Below are 17,847 nucleotides of genomic sequence, written 5' to 3' on the forward strand. Positions count from 1 at the left end.
GTTAACTGTCTGCTCAGTTGCTCAGAAGCCACACTGCGTTTTAGGAGTCAGACTAAGTGAGACATGGACTGTATAGACCTGTGAGCTGTTAACTTTTAAAGAGGAACTCCATCAATTTCACAAGTGCAGGTAAGATGAAACAGTTATACTGTAATGTCTCCTTGAGAAAAACACTAGTTTCACAACATCATAGGTCATGGACAGGTCACAGTGGGAAGACCACAGGTGCAAATAAGAAAATCAAAAATGGCTGAATTCCATTTAGCTGCTTTGGTTTCAGGGTCCTGTGAACGCTGGCTCACTGTCAGAGTCATGGCTTACTGGGACACATCAGCTAACTGTTGTAAGCTAAACCTGTGTTTTTCATGGTTTGGGGGGTATTAATAAATGTTCAGCACACACTTTTATAAACCTGAATTGAGAACCTTTACTTGTAATGTGGCATTTTCCATCGTGGCAGGCCAACTGCTTTCACTTAGGCGGTAAACAAACCAAACTTCATCCATCACTGCCTTCCACAACCTTCACTATATGACACATGGCTGTTTTACTGCAACTGAGACTGGACCCAGCACAGGCCTCCTCCCGTCTCACTCTCGCAGATTAACGGCCTTAACACCGGCTGATTCTCGCGATGGTTGGCTGATTAGCCGGCAGAGGCACACGGGATGTTGGAATGGGATGATGAGAGAGCAACACGGTGGAGGAGAGCCAGACACCGAGCTGAAACCGTTAAAACCAAAAACGGGAGGGCGAGGCGAGACGGTACAGTGTGTGTGTGTGTGTGCGTGTGCGTGTGTGCACGCCTGTGCACGAGAGAAAGGGGGTTGCCGTTTCCCTGGGTGACGTCACGAGTTTTCCTGAAAGTCAAAACAACCGTTGGCTGCGGTAACGGTAGCTTCTCGGAAAGCCGTTTGATGGAGCTTTGAACTCTTATTTCTGGCCCGGCTGGTTAACGTTACGTTGACAACGACCGTTGACTGGCGGTTTAGCTTAGCTTGCAGTCCGGCATAGCTTAACGTTACTCGCTAAGAAGGGAGAAAAAGAAAAAAGCCCGAGCGGTTTATGAACAGCAGGTGCACGGGGATACCACAGCACCTGCGGCTACAGGTAATGCTGTTAGCTAGCAACAGTGTTGTGACAGTGAACATGACATAAACCCGGCTAAAGCTAGCTAGATAATGTGTGTTTATGTTGCGATAGCGTTAGCAAGGTGGGGGCGGTCCCGTGTTTGGCAGGTCACTTGAGACTGATGCTTAGTGCTAATGGTTTGTGTGTTAAGGTTGAGGAGTCCCTGTCTCGAAAAAAAATCGTAAAACATTAGCTGTCGTTGACCTATAAAAGTGGTGTCTTTTTAATTATATATTTTTTTAATGTTTAGCATCCGTACCGTTGTTTTCCTTGCTGTATGCAACATGCGTCAGTTTTCACCGTGACGTATGTGATGCAGTGCTGGGGACTGTGTGTTCAGCTCATTCATGGTCTGCTCAGGTGCAACGTCTCAGCGTGACAAATTTACAGATAAACAGAATTACTAAAATGACATCGGTTATGTTAGAGGGGTTTATTTTATTTTATTTTCATAGAGAGAGACAACAAACTAGGCCTGTATTTGTGACTGCACAAATGGCAACATGATTGAGGGTATGACACACTCATGGTAGACAATGTTATCTGTGATGAAGATGATGATTCAGTGCCAGACTGGGGAAAGCCTGGACCTGTGATTAACGCTGGTTATCACACCTCAGCAGCTGATTTTTGTGGTACTGAGTCTGACTGAGTGTTAAAAACTTTTTTTAGTACTGTTCTTGAGTCAGATAATCCCCTGACATTTGTAAAATGAAAGAGGATTTATAGAAAAAAGTACATGTTTCTAATGATTAAAGTAAGGTAATGTATTGAGCCATTTTCTTTGGCCATGGAAGGAAGACATATTTTGCTCTATACCTCTTTTTTCTCTTTATTTCCTCTTTTATGGACTACATGCCCAAAATACACTCTCTTACGTAGATCTGCATCTAATTATTATTAAATTATTAATTGATACTGATCATTAAGCAGTCTAGAAAATGTAAGGAAATTGGGAAAAATGCCAAGCACTTCTTCCTGCACCCTGAGTTGTCAGATTCAAATGTTTTGTCCTACCAACAGTCCAAAAGACATTCAAATTGCTATTATATAAAATGGAAATGCAGAAATACTCAAATTTCATACGCTTTTATGAGCATACTGGTTGTCTTTGCTGAAAAACATCGCCTATCAAAATAGTTGACTACTTGATTAATTGGCTAATAGTTTCAGCTCTACTCTTACACCCTGTGTAGTCTGCACAGGCTGCATAGTGAAAGCAGTGAAGCGTCACAGAAGCAGCTTCTGTCTGCCATTGGTGTAACACAGGTTCAGCAACTGTACCACTGTGTGGTTACCTGTGTTTTGGCAGTGTGCACAGCCCAATACACAATCACTGTGTGTGCATAATACAGAAGATGATAGACTTAAATCTTAAGTGTGTACAGTGTTTGTAATGCATGCCTTTGCACTGCCTGTGTGGTCAGCTGTATTGATGAAATAGAGGGGTGTGTGTTCTTCAGATGCATGCTCGATGAAGGATTGAAAAATGTGGCTGAAACACATCCTGTCTTAGCAGAGTGTAACACTTGAGGTCCTGCCAAAGGCTGGCTTGCACTTTAGGAGGAAGATTGTGGGCTCACTGCTGCTGATGTCAGCCAGAGTTTGTATGAGGCTACAGTTTAGTGTGACGAGGGGTGAAGTAAGGTGAGGTGTGTTGTCCTGTCCTGACAGGAGGGTGGGAGGAACATGAACATATCTACAATATTTTCCTGCATTGTCCCACTTTCTGTACATACTCTGTTTTAAAGAGCCACTAATAATTTTGCATGTTTTAGTCCTTTATATAGTGTAACCTTCTGCCACTTTCCAAGGCATACTATATAGGGCTGCGAGATATGACGAAAAGTCTCATATCCCAATATGGGTCATTTAATATCCAGATAATTAATTATATTTCCCTCCAACTTGAACCTTTTTGCACATTTTCAATCACATATTTAATGCATCCCACATTTAGAGTAAGCAATCAGATTATGTTGAGGTTGCTCCACTCGTCTGTGGTGTCTCCACTGGCTCACTTAGGTGACAAGCCAGCAGGTGAGTCCACAGATTTGTTGTAGAGTAACACACCTGCTATGTATAAAGTCAACAAGCTCATCTTTGTTAGTTACTTTGCTGTCTATGTTGTAGGACCCAAATCCTCTGCACGCTGCTTCTCAGATGCTTCAGTGTCATAATAACATCACTAGCTTAGTTTACTGATAGATCAAATGAATATGTCATGTTCACTTACCTCCGTCTTTGTTTGTATTGCCTTCATGCACATTTCCTTCCTGCATCCACACCCAATCGCACAGCCCTGATGCCACAGGTTTCTAGGTGATTCTTCACCACCTAGGTTTCCATTCATGATAAGTAGTATTGTTAGTGTATAGAAATCGGCATGCAGAGACCTGAGACAACTAATCCCCCACAGTGAATACTTATTCTGCTCTATTAACCATATATCAAAATTATGTTATATGCAGTAATGTAGTTCCAGAAACAGATTTGTTAATGTCAGTTTGTCTTTTCAAGAGTTTGTGGGCACTGAGGAAATCAATCAGATCATTTAGCAACCCTCCACTGGAGAATGGTTGGAAGTTGCTGGGGTCTATATACCTCCTGTGTGGTCGTTTTAAGACAAGGAAAAGAGCTTATAATGTCAGCCAGACTTGTTGGTGTTCTGTCAGGGAGGATGTTTTGATGTTGTCAAATGTCGCTCTAAATGATCACTTAATGTTTTGCTCCTCTTTACCACTGCAGTGTTAGCAGAGACCCAGGATGACTAGAGCGGTGTAACAATAGCTAATGTAAACAGCAAAGTGTTAGTCATGCTTGTGTGTCGGAGCTGTGTGTTGATTGTATCAGTTTTTCCAGTTGCCATCCTTTATTGCCCTGCAGTATCGCTTGACACATCTAGACTGATTAATGGAGGGGTAGCTGGCTGTCTGCTCTCTGCATCCATTTTCTCCATCTCTCTCTCCCTTTTCATTTCTGTCACTATTTCATGTGATTCTGTGTTTCTTTTCTCACTGTCTTCCTCTCCTTGTCATTTTTTTATCCTTGTTGTTGCCTCTGGAATGAAATATCGAGAAGTAAATGTTGTCTGGCAGGTGCTTCCCTTGGCATGGTCGCTTCATCGTGCCACTGGATATCTCCATAGCAACAGCTGCCCTGGTGACAAGGGGTTGCCACTGTCTGGACATTCCTCTCCTCTCCTCTCCTCTCCTCTCCTCTCCTCTCCTCTCCTCTCCTCTCCTCTCCTCTCCTCCTAACTGAGGCTTCATTGAATTACACTGTAGTCTTAAAGCTTAATCCATTGTAATGTTTTTTTTCTAAATCAGTGCTAATACAACAGCCAAGTTTTTGTATCAATAAAGACAATATTTATATTTTAGATATTTTAATCTCATAGTTTAGCTTGACAACATGTTTTTGGTTTTTTTTTGGTTTTTTTGCAGCACCATTATTTCATTTAACAACACAGACTCACTGCACACTGCACTACAATGTTGTAAAATGCTGATCTGCCTCTTTGTGTTTTTTTACGCTATAAATGCCAGTCCTACACAATATCCCAGAGCCCAAGGTATCCAAAATTTTGTCAAACTAAAAGTAAGCCCCAATAATATTACATTTTTGATTATATAAAACTTTGGAAACCAGCAAAGGTATTTATATTTTTCATTAATGACCTAAGCAATGTGTTGATTATCAAAACTTTTGATTAGTAATCTCATATTCAGTCGTTGCATCTTGAGGTTGTTGTTTGGTTTGGAAGACTTAAAAGGCAGTTAGGGATTTTATATAATCCTCATCAGAGAAGTAACATCTCTTTAATTTGGCTTTACTAAAACCTTTGTACCAGGGCTGGGACGGGGACAAATCTATCCATCCTGTTGGGCAATGAGAATATGAAAGGGACAAAAATTAGAAATCTGATGAAGCTGATACCATACTGTTTAAGAGTAAGCTAAGTGAAAGCCTGAGCTGAGCACTGTAGCAGCCATTGTGACCAAGACCTTTAATATGTTAGTCTGTGTTTGTTCGTCTGGTTTCAGGTTGGTCACCATTCTGCTGCCTCAACGTTTCAAAAAAAAAATCTCCTGCTAGGGTGTGAGTGCGTCTGTGTGCTTCTTCCAGCCTTTGTTATGACGCTGCAGTCCCTCCAAGTGTCGGGAGCAGTGCAGACACTAGCTGATCTGAATACTGATCTCCAGCTAGATGGCTACCAATGCTAGCCTAGCCGCCGTAGTGCTGATCTCCATTCAAGCTGAGCAGCGTAGTGTTGTTGCGCGTTGTGTAATACAGTGTAGTAGAGTGCATTTGAGGTGAACGCGGCAGCTATGCAGCGAGAGAGAGGCGGGGGAGAGCGGGAGTGAGACGACAGAGAGGTGCAGAGATTTGGGCAGAGAGAAAGAGAGTGTGAGAGCATCCCTAACTGCCGTTGTTGCTATTTATAGCCAAGCTCTACTCCACAGTCCTGAGATGCTCTCCCACCTCCCACATATAGACAGACAAATCAGCCTACGCGCACACACACGTTGACAAAATAATTTGACATGCAGAAACACAGAGAGCACAGAAAGGTAGACTGGTTTTTGTACACAGCACCTCCTGCTCACCAGAACAAAAAAGATGTATGAATGAATGAGAGGTAGAGCTCAGGGATATTTATTTGGAAATCAAGGTCAGTCTTTGCTTCATCGAGAGCCCTGCAATAATTTTTTCCTGTTTATCACATAGAGTGTTGGCGACAGAAAGAGGAACTGGGTGCAGGGAGCGCAGAGGGTGCATTTGTCCTTACAATAACTAGTTGTTTGTCTTGTCAGATTGTATGAAAAGGCTTTGGAGGGGAAGAGGGGAGAGAGGGGGCAGCAGTGGAGGAGAAAAATAAATCCATGCCTTCTTTTTTCTTTATTTTTTTTTTTTTCTCCTTTCACTTCCTTCCAGGCTGAGTCACTGCTGGTGAGGAGGAAGGTCTGGAGAGGGAACGAGAGAGGAGGAGGAGGAGGTGGAGGAGGAGGGGGAGAAGAAGACGAAGAAGGGAGGGAGGCAGGGAGATAAGCCACAACAGGAAGCAAAACGACACACAGGCGCACAGATACACACCGCGTGTTTGTGTGTGTGTGTCTGAGAGGGAGACTGCGCGAACGAGAGGGTGAACGGGAAAGGAAGGGAGGGAGAGTGACGCGGAGGCTGGGAGAGCCGGCCCCCCCCTCCTCTCCTCCTCTCCCTCTCTTTCTCTCCTCTCCTCCTCTCCTCCCCTCCTCCCTCTCTCTCTCTGTGGAGCAGGCGTGTAGCGGCATCAGACTCGGCGTGAAGGAACCATGAGCGATGTCACCATCGTTAGAGAGGGATGGCTCCAGAAACGGGGTAAGTACATCCCGTACATCTCTTATTTTACTCCCCTCCTCTCTACCTCTGTTTTCTCTCCTCTTCTTCTCTGCCTCTCGTCTAGACTGAGGGCCTGGCCGTGCCGGTCCACATGTGCCGGTGGGAGGATGTGAGTGTTTGCGATTGAGTGCGTGTGTGATCACATGGACGTCTGATTATCTAGTGTGCGAGTGTATACGTGTGTGCATTTTCTCCCACAGGGATGTGTCTCTTTATTATAAGCTTGGCTGGCTGTTTGTTTGCTAAGCGTCTATGTGCTTCAGTCAGGTTGTGTCTGAAAAAGAGTGTCTGCATGGCTATGTGCACGTATTTGTATGCATAAGTGTGTGTGTGTGTGTGTGTGTGTGTGTGTGTGCGCGCGCGTGCAGTTAATAACATCTACCAGGCCCGTAGTTACACTGCTGGTGCGTAGTGTTCTGTCAGGCCAGTGTGTCTACTAGTCTGTAAAATCAAGTTAGTTCTGTCTCTCTGTCTTAAGTCGTAGAAAATCCTGAATGGTGTCACTCAAGAGTCATATGACATAGGGTTGAGAGGTTGCTTGGGGTGGAGTCAAATAGGGGGGGTGACAACACATCCTGCTTACTACTGAACAACTGAATGAGAAATAGGAAAAAAGATTGTAACAGTTGAAGAGCATGCACCAAAGATAGTACTTCTCTTTTCTCAAACAGTCACATCTTATGTTCAGTGAGTGGTTCCTGCAACAGGTGAAAAGTCATTTGTAAACTGGCCAAACTGGACCAGAAATCAAATCAAAAAGTGATACACAGCAGCTCTGTGGTGACTGCAGTGCCAGTGTCAGGCACTGTATGACTTTGTATTTTTTTCAAACATATTCAACATTGCCCCCAAAATCAGGTTTTCCAGAGGTCATGTGTCTGCTGATGCTGATTCCTCCAGGCACAACTGTGTGTGTATATGAATGTGCCTGTACATTTTAAGGAGAGAGCCTCAGGGATAGAACAAGGGGATTTCCAGACTTTTAGTCCAATGAGCATCATCCCCCCTGACTATGTGATGGTGTCTAGGAATGTGTAACACAAACTGTTGAACGGGAAGTGACATGGCTACATAACAGACAGCAGGCTTCTGGGTAATGTAGGCTAACGCTATGGCACTGCAGGAGAACATGTTGGACAAGTGAGTGCTCCTCACTTCATGGAGTGGATGCTCTCTGTCACTGTGTCACACAAACATACACAAATACAGTACACACTCTGTACTGCTGAAGTAGAGAGGAGAATTTTTGTCTATGTGTGCCAGCATGCCAGTGTGATCCTCAGACAGTCGTCTGTGCATATTAAGAGGAACACATCGCCCCCAGTCACGACGCAGCGCTACCAGTGTTCGTCAGTGTGTGAGAGAGGCAGAGATAGAGGTTGTAGGGAAGGGGGGGTGTTTGTTTGTGTCAGGAATATGAATGTTTGTCTGCATCATATGCTAAATCATTGTCTGTGTTTGTGTGTGTGAAGAGGAGCAGGGTCAGGGTGCTGACTCACTGTCCAGGTCGTGATACAGCAAAGACTGCAGTCTTAGTCATTAGACTGCTTTTTACTGAAACGAAACAGCGAGAGAGACCGAGAAAGGTAGTGAAACCTCTACACACACACACACACACACACACACACACACACACACACACACACACACACACACACACACACACACACACACACACACACACACACCAAATCTTTTGTACCAATAAGATTGCATTCAGTTGTGTTTTGACTGTCTGGAAGGGCCTCTACGTTCTAAGTCTTAGCGACAGAATGAACAGAAGAAAAGAAAGAAAAACGGGTCCAATGCATGGGAAGAGAACAGAGTAAAAGTTCTATGCAGAGGTTTTTCTTAAAGTACGCTATCAGGCAGTCACTTTATAGACAGCTTAATGCATGACAGAGATTTCATATGTGCTCTTCACATGGCTCCCACATCTCACACATGGTTTAGGTGTAAAAGAGCAGTATGCAGAGACTTCCTTTTGCACACCATGCTGCTTTGTTGATGTTGTTGTTTGTGTAGAGATTTTAGAGTGGTTCCCATTTGTCCTTCAGCACAGTGTGTAAATGCATCTGTAGATTGGATAACAGTTGTGGTGACTTGGTGCGGCCATTCATTTCACCATAATTTGACCAGAATGGGTAGTGATGATGAGGATTTCATGAGATGGTTGTTTTTGAATATTTGTAAATGTATTTTTTATACTTGTAACTTTTTTGTTTACTCTGTCTTTTACGGTCTGACTAATGGGTCTGGCAGTGCAGTGGAATGATTGATTGATTGATTGAGAGAAAGTGTTTCCCATTCATAGCACAAAGTATTGGTGATGACTTCTTGCTCATGCAGCCTCATGGGGATGCTTGCCTCTCTGCATGTTTTATGAAGAAACTGTGTATCTGTGACTGTGTAGCTTTGGTTTGACAAGCCTCTTACCTTTGGAATAATTGGTCAAACATGACAGACGTGTACAGCAAGGTGCCACACACAAACACACTGTAGATGTACTGATCAATTTACACATATCTGTGGATGCAGATCACTGGCAGTAATGTGTGGATTGTCAGTAGCAAACATGAAGGCTTTTTTTCTGGGCAACTAAAATGTACTGCAACAATATAAAAGCTTTAGGATGTTTCTTTTTATCCCTTCAGTCAATCAAGCAACTTAAAATACAAAGTGTCTCACATGTTATAAAGATTGATAAGAGACAGAACACGAAACCAGAACAGATGATACAAATCAAAAAGCAAACATAAAAGGGTAGTAAAATAAAGCAGTAAAATACAGGTAGATAACAAAAGCATAACAGCAAACCTCAGTAACAGCACCACTGCAAAGTACAGTACAGTATGTCCTCAGATGACCAAGGCTTTCAGTACTCACTCGCTCACTAGCATGGTGATGATTTCCTTCCTCCTTTCATTAAATCAGAGTCGGGAGTGCATGCGGCTGCATCACTTATTTATCTGTGGAAATAATGAACAGTGGATAAATACCAGAGTCTGTCACAGGGTCTGATAGATAGGAAAAAGACTTGCAAGTAAATGAAAATAACCAGTGTTTGGGAACATTTTGTTCTGTTCTTTTCTTACTGCCTGAATGATTACAAAGATACTGATGATGGTTGATAGAGAAATCTGGTTGATAGATGTGAGCTTCAGGAGTAGCCTTGGAGAGATGTTGAGTTGAATGGTGCATTTTGGTCGACAGAAGACACAAGGCTGTTTTACTGCACCTTAAACATCTGAATCCATAGTGAACCCCACTTCATTTCCGCCCAGGCCAGGAGTTTACCTTCTGTCAGCCCATGTGAGGCCACAGAGGTCACAGTCAGCCACTGTAGTCGAGGATACTGTTACCTCCACCAGCACCAGCCCACACAGCAGTCAGCACAACAGATGGCCAGGAGGGAGGAGAAACACTGAAGGAGAGAGACATGGAGAACACCATCATCTTGTCTCTGACATTTTCCGTCCCCCAGAAGTGTTTCTCTGCATAGCTGCTAATCAGATGAGAAAGGGCTATGTCAAAGTGAAATGGGTATTGCTGCTGATTCGCTTTTGAAATAGTCTAAGATCAATGATGCTTTGTCTCTCAGGAGGGTTTGAGCAATCACACACGCTCTAAGATAAATAAGACAAAGTTAAGAGGATGCTGTACGCACTCTTCCTGTCCTTTCTTTTTTCATTTTAGATTAAAGACAAATATGATGTGGGGAAGTCATAAGGCTTTGATAATGGATTCTCCTTTTTTCTGCAGTTGTACTTATTGAGATAGTAAGTGCAAGTGTTTGTTGACCTGCAAAGAAATTACAACTAAGACTTGCCTGATCAGATGTTTTAAATTAGTTCACATATTGCATTTCGTGTTTAGCCCATTATAGATATTAAAGACATTACTGTTCATTGAGTTTCACTAAATATTAAGTCCAGTTTACAACAATGCTTCTGTGGTAGCTCAAAAAAGACTTCAAACATGTTTGAGTTCCAAAGCCTTCTTGGCACGAGACTGCAATCGAATGCCATGCACATACCAGAAATTCCACTACAAATAATCCACCATATTTCATCAAACACAGTCATCTAATAATATTAGAATCAGCATCTCAGTAATTTGGAGTGTTTCTATTTATTTTCTTCTTGGAAGTTATTATTATTGATTTCTTTGATAGCATTTTGGGTAAAACTTCAGGAGGCTTGTGGTGGCTATGGGCGTATTCATACTGACATGGTTCTGTATCGGACATAATGCAGCATTAAATTACATGGCTGCATCCCACACATCGACTGAAATGTTTGCTCTGCATGTCCTGCTGTGGCTGTGTGTCTTAAGATCTGTTCTGCTCTTGCTTCTCATATCTTTACAGTGTTTGTTTGCAAATCGCGTCAATAATATGCAGAATTCTGTTCGAGGCAATCAGGAAGTGGCTCCATTAGATATCCAATGTCTCCCTTTATGAAAATCCATTTACGTGTCCTGGCCTGTCCCTGAATGCATCTTAGCATGATTGTATGATAGACATCAAACTCAAATGTGAAGCAACTTACCTGTGTTCTTTTTTACTCTTTCCTCTGTACTCTCCATCACTCCAACTTCATTCGTTTGGGAACTGTTTGTGCTATACTGTATACCTTAGACTGCTGTGGGGTTCATTGGGTGCAGTGCAGTGAGGCAGCCATCTTGGCTCATTGGGTTCAGTGAGTTCAGTGTTGCTGGAGGCTGGCTGGCTGGATCAGGTGGCAGTGCCAGATCTCTGATATCAATCACCAGCCGCTGCTGCTGCTGTTGCCGCCGCCACTGTCTGCTGTGTCGCCCTTCTACTCTCCTCTCCTCCTCCTCCTCCTCCTCCTCTGTCCTGCCTCTGCTGTAGAGCCTGTCTACACAACTCAGCCTTTTTATTGCAATTCACCCTCTGTTTCTATCTATCCATGTATCTCCTTCCATCCCCTCTGTTTCTCAAACTCACATGCACATACAGGGCAGTAGCAGACAGGCAGACAGTGCAGGCTTTGTTATGAATGGCATCCTCTTGCACATCCGGAGGAAGTGTACGCTCCAGTGTGGCTTTACAAACTGTCTCCATTGTCCTAAGAATGACTCACTCTACACTGCAGAGAATGGCAGTCAGCCAGACAGTCAGACAGACCGACAGCACAGCGCAAACAGACAGACTAGTCTGCAGAGCCTACAGACAAACAGCACAGGAACGACAGGCAGAGAGACAGATAGTTTGTGACAGATAGAGCCAGCATAGAACAGAGGCAGACAACTTGCCAATACAGAGGAGACCTGCAACTAGCGGGTACAGACATGGAATGAAAGACAGATGGGTAGCATGTACAGGCAGGCAGCAGAGAGTATGTCACCTTGGTTTTCAAATCGAAATATGATATTAGTATTTTGCTAAGTTACTAAGTAGAAAATTGAGATATTAAACCTTGCAATTAAATTCAAATTCAAATTGAAGCTGCACCAGGCAAGGGTCATATATAAAAATACACCTGTCCTATCTGATGCAATCACTAATTTAGGCCACAACAGACAACAATATCTCCTTCTGGTATTGTGTATGGTTACTGGCAACAAATCTGGTCCATACACTGGAGGATGTGATGAAAAAAACCCAGCACACAGTACAACACTAAACAGCAGTGAGCAGCCTCACAATAAAAAACCTAGACTTTATTTTCTGTATGTGTTCCTGTTTCTGAGATGAGTTTTGACAAGCAGTCAGAGAAGGGTTTGAAGAGATGTCAGTGTACCTTTTTACCACCAAACTACACTATAACTGTGTTGGAATTACTTTGACTCCGCATTGCTGTTTTGAGTGTTGCTGGTTTTAACTTTGCCTAAATGTATATGTACCTCTAGATATGTTCAGAAACACAACATAACGTGCAATTTCAAAACTAAATGTTGAAGCTGCTTAAGTCTGCAACCTCAGTCAGTCAATAAGATGAGTGGTAAGTGATAGGAAGCAGAGATGGATTAATGGATGAGTGACTGAATGAACTAAAGTAGAGTGAGGCAGCCTTGGATAAATGAATGAATGGATCAATGAATGGAGTGCTGATCAGTGCACAGGGAAAACGTGGATACAGGAAGAGAGAAGCGGTGAAGGAAGGAGAGTTTGAGTAATGGGATTAGCTTGTAGCTCAGAATCATAGAAATGCTCACCTCACACATTCGATCACAATCTGGATGCATGCATGCACATGCATTCACACATTTACACTTTACTAGATTATTATTATTGTTAGCCTTATTCAATTCTATTCATTACTATCATCAGTCATTATTACTATACAAAGCAATGTCAAAATCCAAATGTAACATCTCAATTTCAAGTATTTTCCTTCACTGAAATGTATTCACACACCATACATCACACCTGTTTGCTTGATTGGTGATCACTAGGGATGCACACGGTTAACTGTTTAACCGTTAACCAATAACAGGAACGTTAACCGATTAATACTAACGGTCAATTTTGTTTTTAGCTACGTAAGTCAATCAACTCATGGGGGCGTGTCGAGTTCGTAAGTTCGTGGCTATTACAACGGACTGCTGGACCGCGCTCACAATAGAGAGCTACGTGACAATTACATGTCACTATATCGATGAGTACTGGAAAGTTAATTCTGCCGTCCTGTTAACGCAGAGCATGCCAGGTAGACACACAGCTGATAACCTCACAGCTAAACTGGTTGATGCAGTGGAGACGTGGGGACTTAGTGGGAAACTGTCCGCATGCGTCCACGACAATGCGCGCAACATCATGGCAGCCAACTCTCCCGGACGGGTCAGCTGGGACTCGATCCCCTGTTTTGCACATACACTGCAGCTGGCGGTAAATGACGGATTTAATGTGTTTGTGCATTGTGTTATTGTTGCAGCGGGGCGGCTTGTCAGGCACTTCAACCACAGCACACCTGCATGCAAGGCACTGGAGGCCAAACACGACCAAGTGCAACTTCCGAAGCACCATCTTATTGTGCGCAATTATGCACAAAACACACGTTACATTGAATATGATTTTTTTAATCTCCAGACACGCCGCGGGTGGTCCAGGTTTACAGTAAAATGGTTCGGAATGAAGCTGCATCATCCAGATAAACATTGAACTCCATCAGAACTGTTTAAAAATCTGATTTCAGAAGCGTGAATCAGAACACACAATTAAAGGAATGGCAGTATGTCGGAATGACGGAATGTCGGAATGGCAGCATGTAAGGGCATTTAAATCTTGTCGGTTAACGGTTATTAATCGTTAAAGGGCGTCGGTTAACGGTCATAAAAAAAATTAAAAATGTGCATCCCTAGTGATCACCATATTGCGTATCATTTTGCAGGTTGTAGCCAATTTAGGCTTCATCCCTTTTGGGGTAATGTACTATAAATCATCATTTAAACTAAGATTGGTTAGACCTTTTGATCTAATGTTCCTGGTGTAGCCCACTTGTTGCATGTTGTTGCACATTTTAAGACTCATTTCCATTTCTGGATCTGACAGCATAACAGTCAGATGTTGTTACAAGGAGGTTTTTTGAGTGCAGAGATTTCTATGAAGTCCTGTGAATCGTTGGTTTCCCGCCCTTCTCAATTCCTTCATTGACTCCTTTCTATCCACCACTACGAGGTAATTGTCATGCGTCTATTGTGTTCCATGGTGATCCATGGCTGCAGCAACTCTGTCCTTATTTGATGAAGCAATTTGAGTTTAAGTTGAAACCAGATTCTATGTTTAAATGTGGTAACACATGGATTAGACCAGAGGGGTAGTGTATAGTCTAACATCTTGAGGTATTATGGGCTGGTTGGAGGAGGCCTTGGGCTGATTAGAGGAGGCAGGTTAGAGTGGGGGTTGGTTTGGCTGATTTAGGCCAACAGATTAGTGTCTAGTGGCTAACAGCTAGTGTAAGTGTTGGCTGGCAGGAGAAGGACCCCAGAGTCCCCTAGAGACTGACCATTTGATCTCATATTGCCACTTCTATGAAATATTAATCCATAACTTTTCCTATAGAGAAATTATATTAAGGCTATGCAAAAGCTACAAAATAATGTAATATATTTCTAGGAAATGCTACTTGGAGGGCTAGTAGATTTCTGTTCCAACCTGCTGTTTCTTCACTATTGGGTACCATAGATAATCAAATATACTCTCATTTAGCTCCTTATCAAATAATAAACCAGCAAAGTCTAATAGTATGTGTTAGAAATGCCTTTCAGGCTGACAACTGGTCCACAGTTGCAACCCTGCTACTTACCAAAGTTGATAGAATGACTATTATTGCAGTAATAGTTTATAATTGAAGTGATAATGATCCCACATAAGATTTATTATTATGTCAGTGCTGAAAATGTTGTTCCCCTTAAATCAAGTTGCTCAGATTTGCTAGATTTATTCTGTGATGCCCTTACTCTGTGGGTTATTCTGTGATGCTGATTGTGTGATTTTTGATTCCTCACTTAATTTAACTTGTTGAACTCTCATTTATCCGAGCATGTTATTGTACAGGAAGAGCAAGTTGGCCATGGTGTTTTTATGCTTCCACACCAGCGACAGTGTGTCCATAGGTTTTCGGGTTGTTGGTCCTTCAAGGAGTTTCCTCCAGTTTGGCACAAATGTTCACTTGGACTCAGGGATGAACTGATTAGTTTTTGGTGGTCATAGATCAAAAATCAAGGTCGCTGTGACCTTATGTCCATCCCATTCCCATGAACATGATATCTCAGGAATGCCTGGAGGGAATTTCATTACATCTGGCACCAAAGTCCACTTGGACGCAAGGATGAATTGAATTTGTTGATCAAGGGTCACTGTGACCTCACAAAGCACGGTTTTGTCTGTAACTCAATAATTTTTATCCAATTTATGACACAATTTCACATTATATATTTTATCATATTATATCCAACAGGTCAAAGGTCAGCTTCCCTGTGACATCTTAATGTTCAGCAAAAACACTTATCTGTCCATTATTTAACATCATAACTCAGGAAGCGAAGGCCATATTGTGACCATATTTCATTTGGTTAGATACTGAATTGGTGACACTCATCCTGGGCGTCCACCTTGAAATTGTAGTGATTGTATAGATCCTCTGTGCTGTATTGTTGAGCAGTGATAACTTCTATTTCACCAAAAAATACACCTAACACCTTTTACTAAACTGTTCCATAGTCTACATTATATATATTATAGAGTCTGGACAGACATGGATGTAAACTGCAACTTGATTGGTTGGCCGAGGCAAACAAGGCGAGGCAGCAATTCTACTTAATCTTTTTTATTTTTTGGCACAGGAAAAGTGGTTTCGAACAAGGACGATCACACCACCCATAAAGGTGGACAGTGGTCTACGTCCAGTTGCTAAGAGCAACTGGACAACCGTTATTGCTCTGAAACATCAGTTATGTCCTTGATATTTTTTCCTCTTTATTGCTGTAGCACAGAGCTCTGTGTTGCTTCATGTGTAGAACAGAGCGTCAGTTCCGGAGAGCAACCTCTGTTAGAGAAGCTTATGTTGACATACATGAAGGCAGCAGCTGTTTGAGGCTACTGTGTATACTTGATTACCCAGTCTGATGGTTGTCAGATAAGATGCAGTGATCGTTAATGTAAAGCAGAGCCACTTACTCAGGTTTGGAGTAGGCCCAGTCCTTACCTTATTGGACTGTTGAGCTAAGGTGAACAGAGATTTGGGAATCCATTAACCACTTAGGTTCTTAATACATGTTTTAGGCAGCTTTGCCATAAGTTGCCGGTAAGTTAGAGCCCTGCAGAGTTGATGCGTGTAACTGAATGAATGTTGGATAGTATGTTAATTTGTCGAGTAACATATAGTACCATTGTAGCTATGATATTACTTTCACAACAGCAAAGGTGGCAGGTGTAGCTGTTGAAGTAATTTCTTTTTATGAGTACACTACAGATGACACCCTGTGCTCTGTGTCAACCTGTTGAAACATCTGGTCATTCTGGTAACATGTCTACTGTGTGCTGCCTTTGGTGGTTTGGTTTGAGTTTCCTCCTGTTATGCTTGACTTAATAGTTGAGCTGCATGCTGATGTCACGGCGGCCAGGTTAAAGGGACAGTCAGTCTATTTATATCTCCCCACCTGTAATCTGTCTCTGACAGGATTAACTAAGCCACTAGCTTCAGCCTGCTTTGCCACACAGAGACACTGAAAATGTGAGCCATGAATAAATACATGCATTCACAAAGATGTACGGTGGCAGCAGTGTGTACATGAAAGGCACACAAGTTGCATAAAATGTGATTAATATTAGGAAATTCTCGGAAAGGAAGGACAAATGTGTGTCTGTTTTAAACCAACCAGAAAATGTGAGCATGTAACATGCGTGTGTGCATGTGTGCTTGTATGCATATCGTTTTTGTGTATATGCATGTTTCACAGAGTCTCAGTTAGTTAGCCTGATTAAAAACTGAGAGGAATAAGAGACCAAACAGTGGGAGAATTTTTCATCCTCCCTCAGCCTCCACCATCTCTGGTTGCCAATCTCCAGTCATTAATTAGCTGTCCATGACAAAATTCCCCGTTCCCAATCTGACACTAGTGTAGAGAAGCGGACGGCAGTGGTAATCATGTCAGCGAAGCTTGGCTCAATGTTCTGAGGGGGCTAAATATCCCCCATATGGTCCACTGGGCTGGGGCCCGCACCTCACCAAGCTCTCATTAAACTAGTGCTTAATATACCAAGGTAAAGAGGGACACACACACACTAATGCATACACTCAGCTGTAAGAAACAAATCAAGACATCTGACAGGGGATTGGGCACAAAGGGACAGGAGGACAAGGAGGTGGTGTTTGTTTGTGTGTGTTGTGTGTCTGTGTTTTGAGAGACTGATGCTGTACAATTGTTGACTTGCCATCTGTCGTCAAGAAAAGAGTTCTATCTGTGTGTGTGTGTGTGTGTGTGTGTGTGTGTGTGTGTGTGTGTGTGTCTGTGTGTGTGTACAGAGGAAAGATGAGACGGAAAAGAAAGAAAGAAACAGTGAGTGAGGTGCAGATGTCTCACAGCATAGAGGCTGGAACATGAGGTTCAATGGCAGACTGCTGTATGAGAAGTGTTGGAGGGGAAGAACAGAAAAGAAAAGAGGACGAACATCTGCCATATTCAGATATTGCTCCGTGGTTTGAGTGTTTCTACACAATATCTCGAGTTTGAATAGACCTGGGAAACAGCCTGCTCATTAAGTATCTTGCAGGGCTAGGCAGGCGAGTTCAGGGAGCACCAGTATATAGTTGTTTCACATATATTGTTGAGTATATTTTACCAATAATGCAGAAGCTGAGATTTTTT

At 42.7% G+C, this 17,847-nt stretch overlaps 1 protein-coding gene across 4 annotated transcripts in view; it reads left to right on the forward strand.

Moving 5' to 3' along the window:
- Positions 1–660: 660 nt before the first annotated feature.
- The window catches only part of akt3a (v-akt murine thymoma viral oncogene homolog 3a), a 55,706-nt gene continuing 38,519 nt past the window's right edge, over positions 661–17,847 (forward strand). Inside the window, exons 1-2 of one of the 4 annotated variants that reach the window (XM_070977405.1) lie at positions 661–765; positions 6,070–6,492. In XM_070977405.1, coding sequence (XP_070833506.1) covers positions 6,447–6,492 — 46 coding nt within the window. In that variant the 5' untranslated portion in view covers positions 661–765; positions 6,070–6,446. Of the gene's footprint in view, positions 766–875; positions 1,111–5,456; positions 5,807–6,069; positions 6,493–7,973; positions 8,100–17,847 lie in introns of those variants that run through there. The other 3 variants (XM_070977404.1, XM_070977406.1, XM_070977407.1) reach the window with 3 other exon arrangements.

This window comes from Chaetodon trifascialis, chromosome 13 (genome assembly GCF_039877785.1).
Source record: "Chaetodon trifascialis isolate fChaTrf1 chromosome 13, fChaTrf1.hap1, whole genome shotgun sequence".
Lineage (NCBI taxonomy): Eukaryota > Metazoa > Chordata > Actinopteri > Chaetodontiformes > Chaetodontidae > Chaetodon > Chaetodon trifascialis.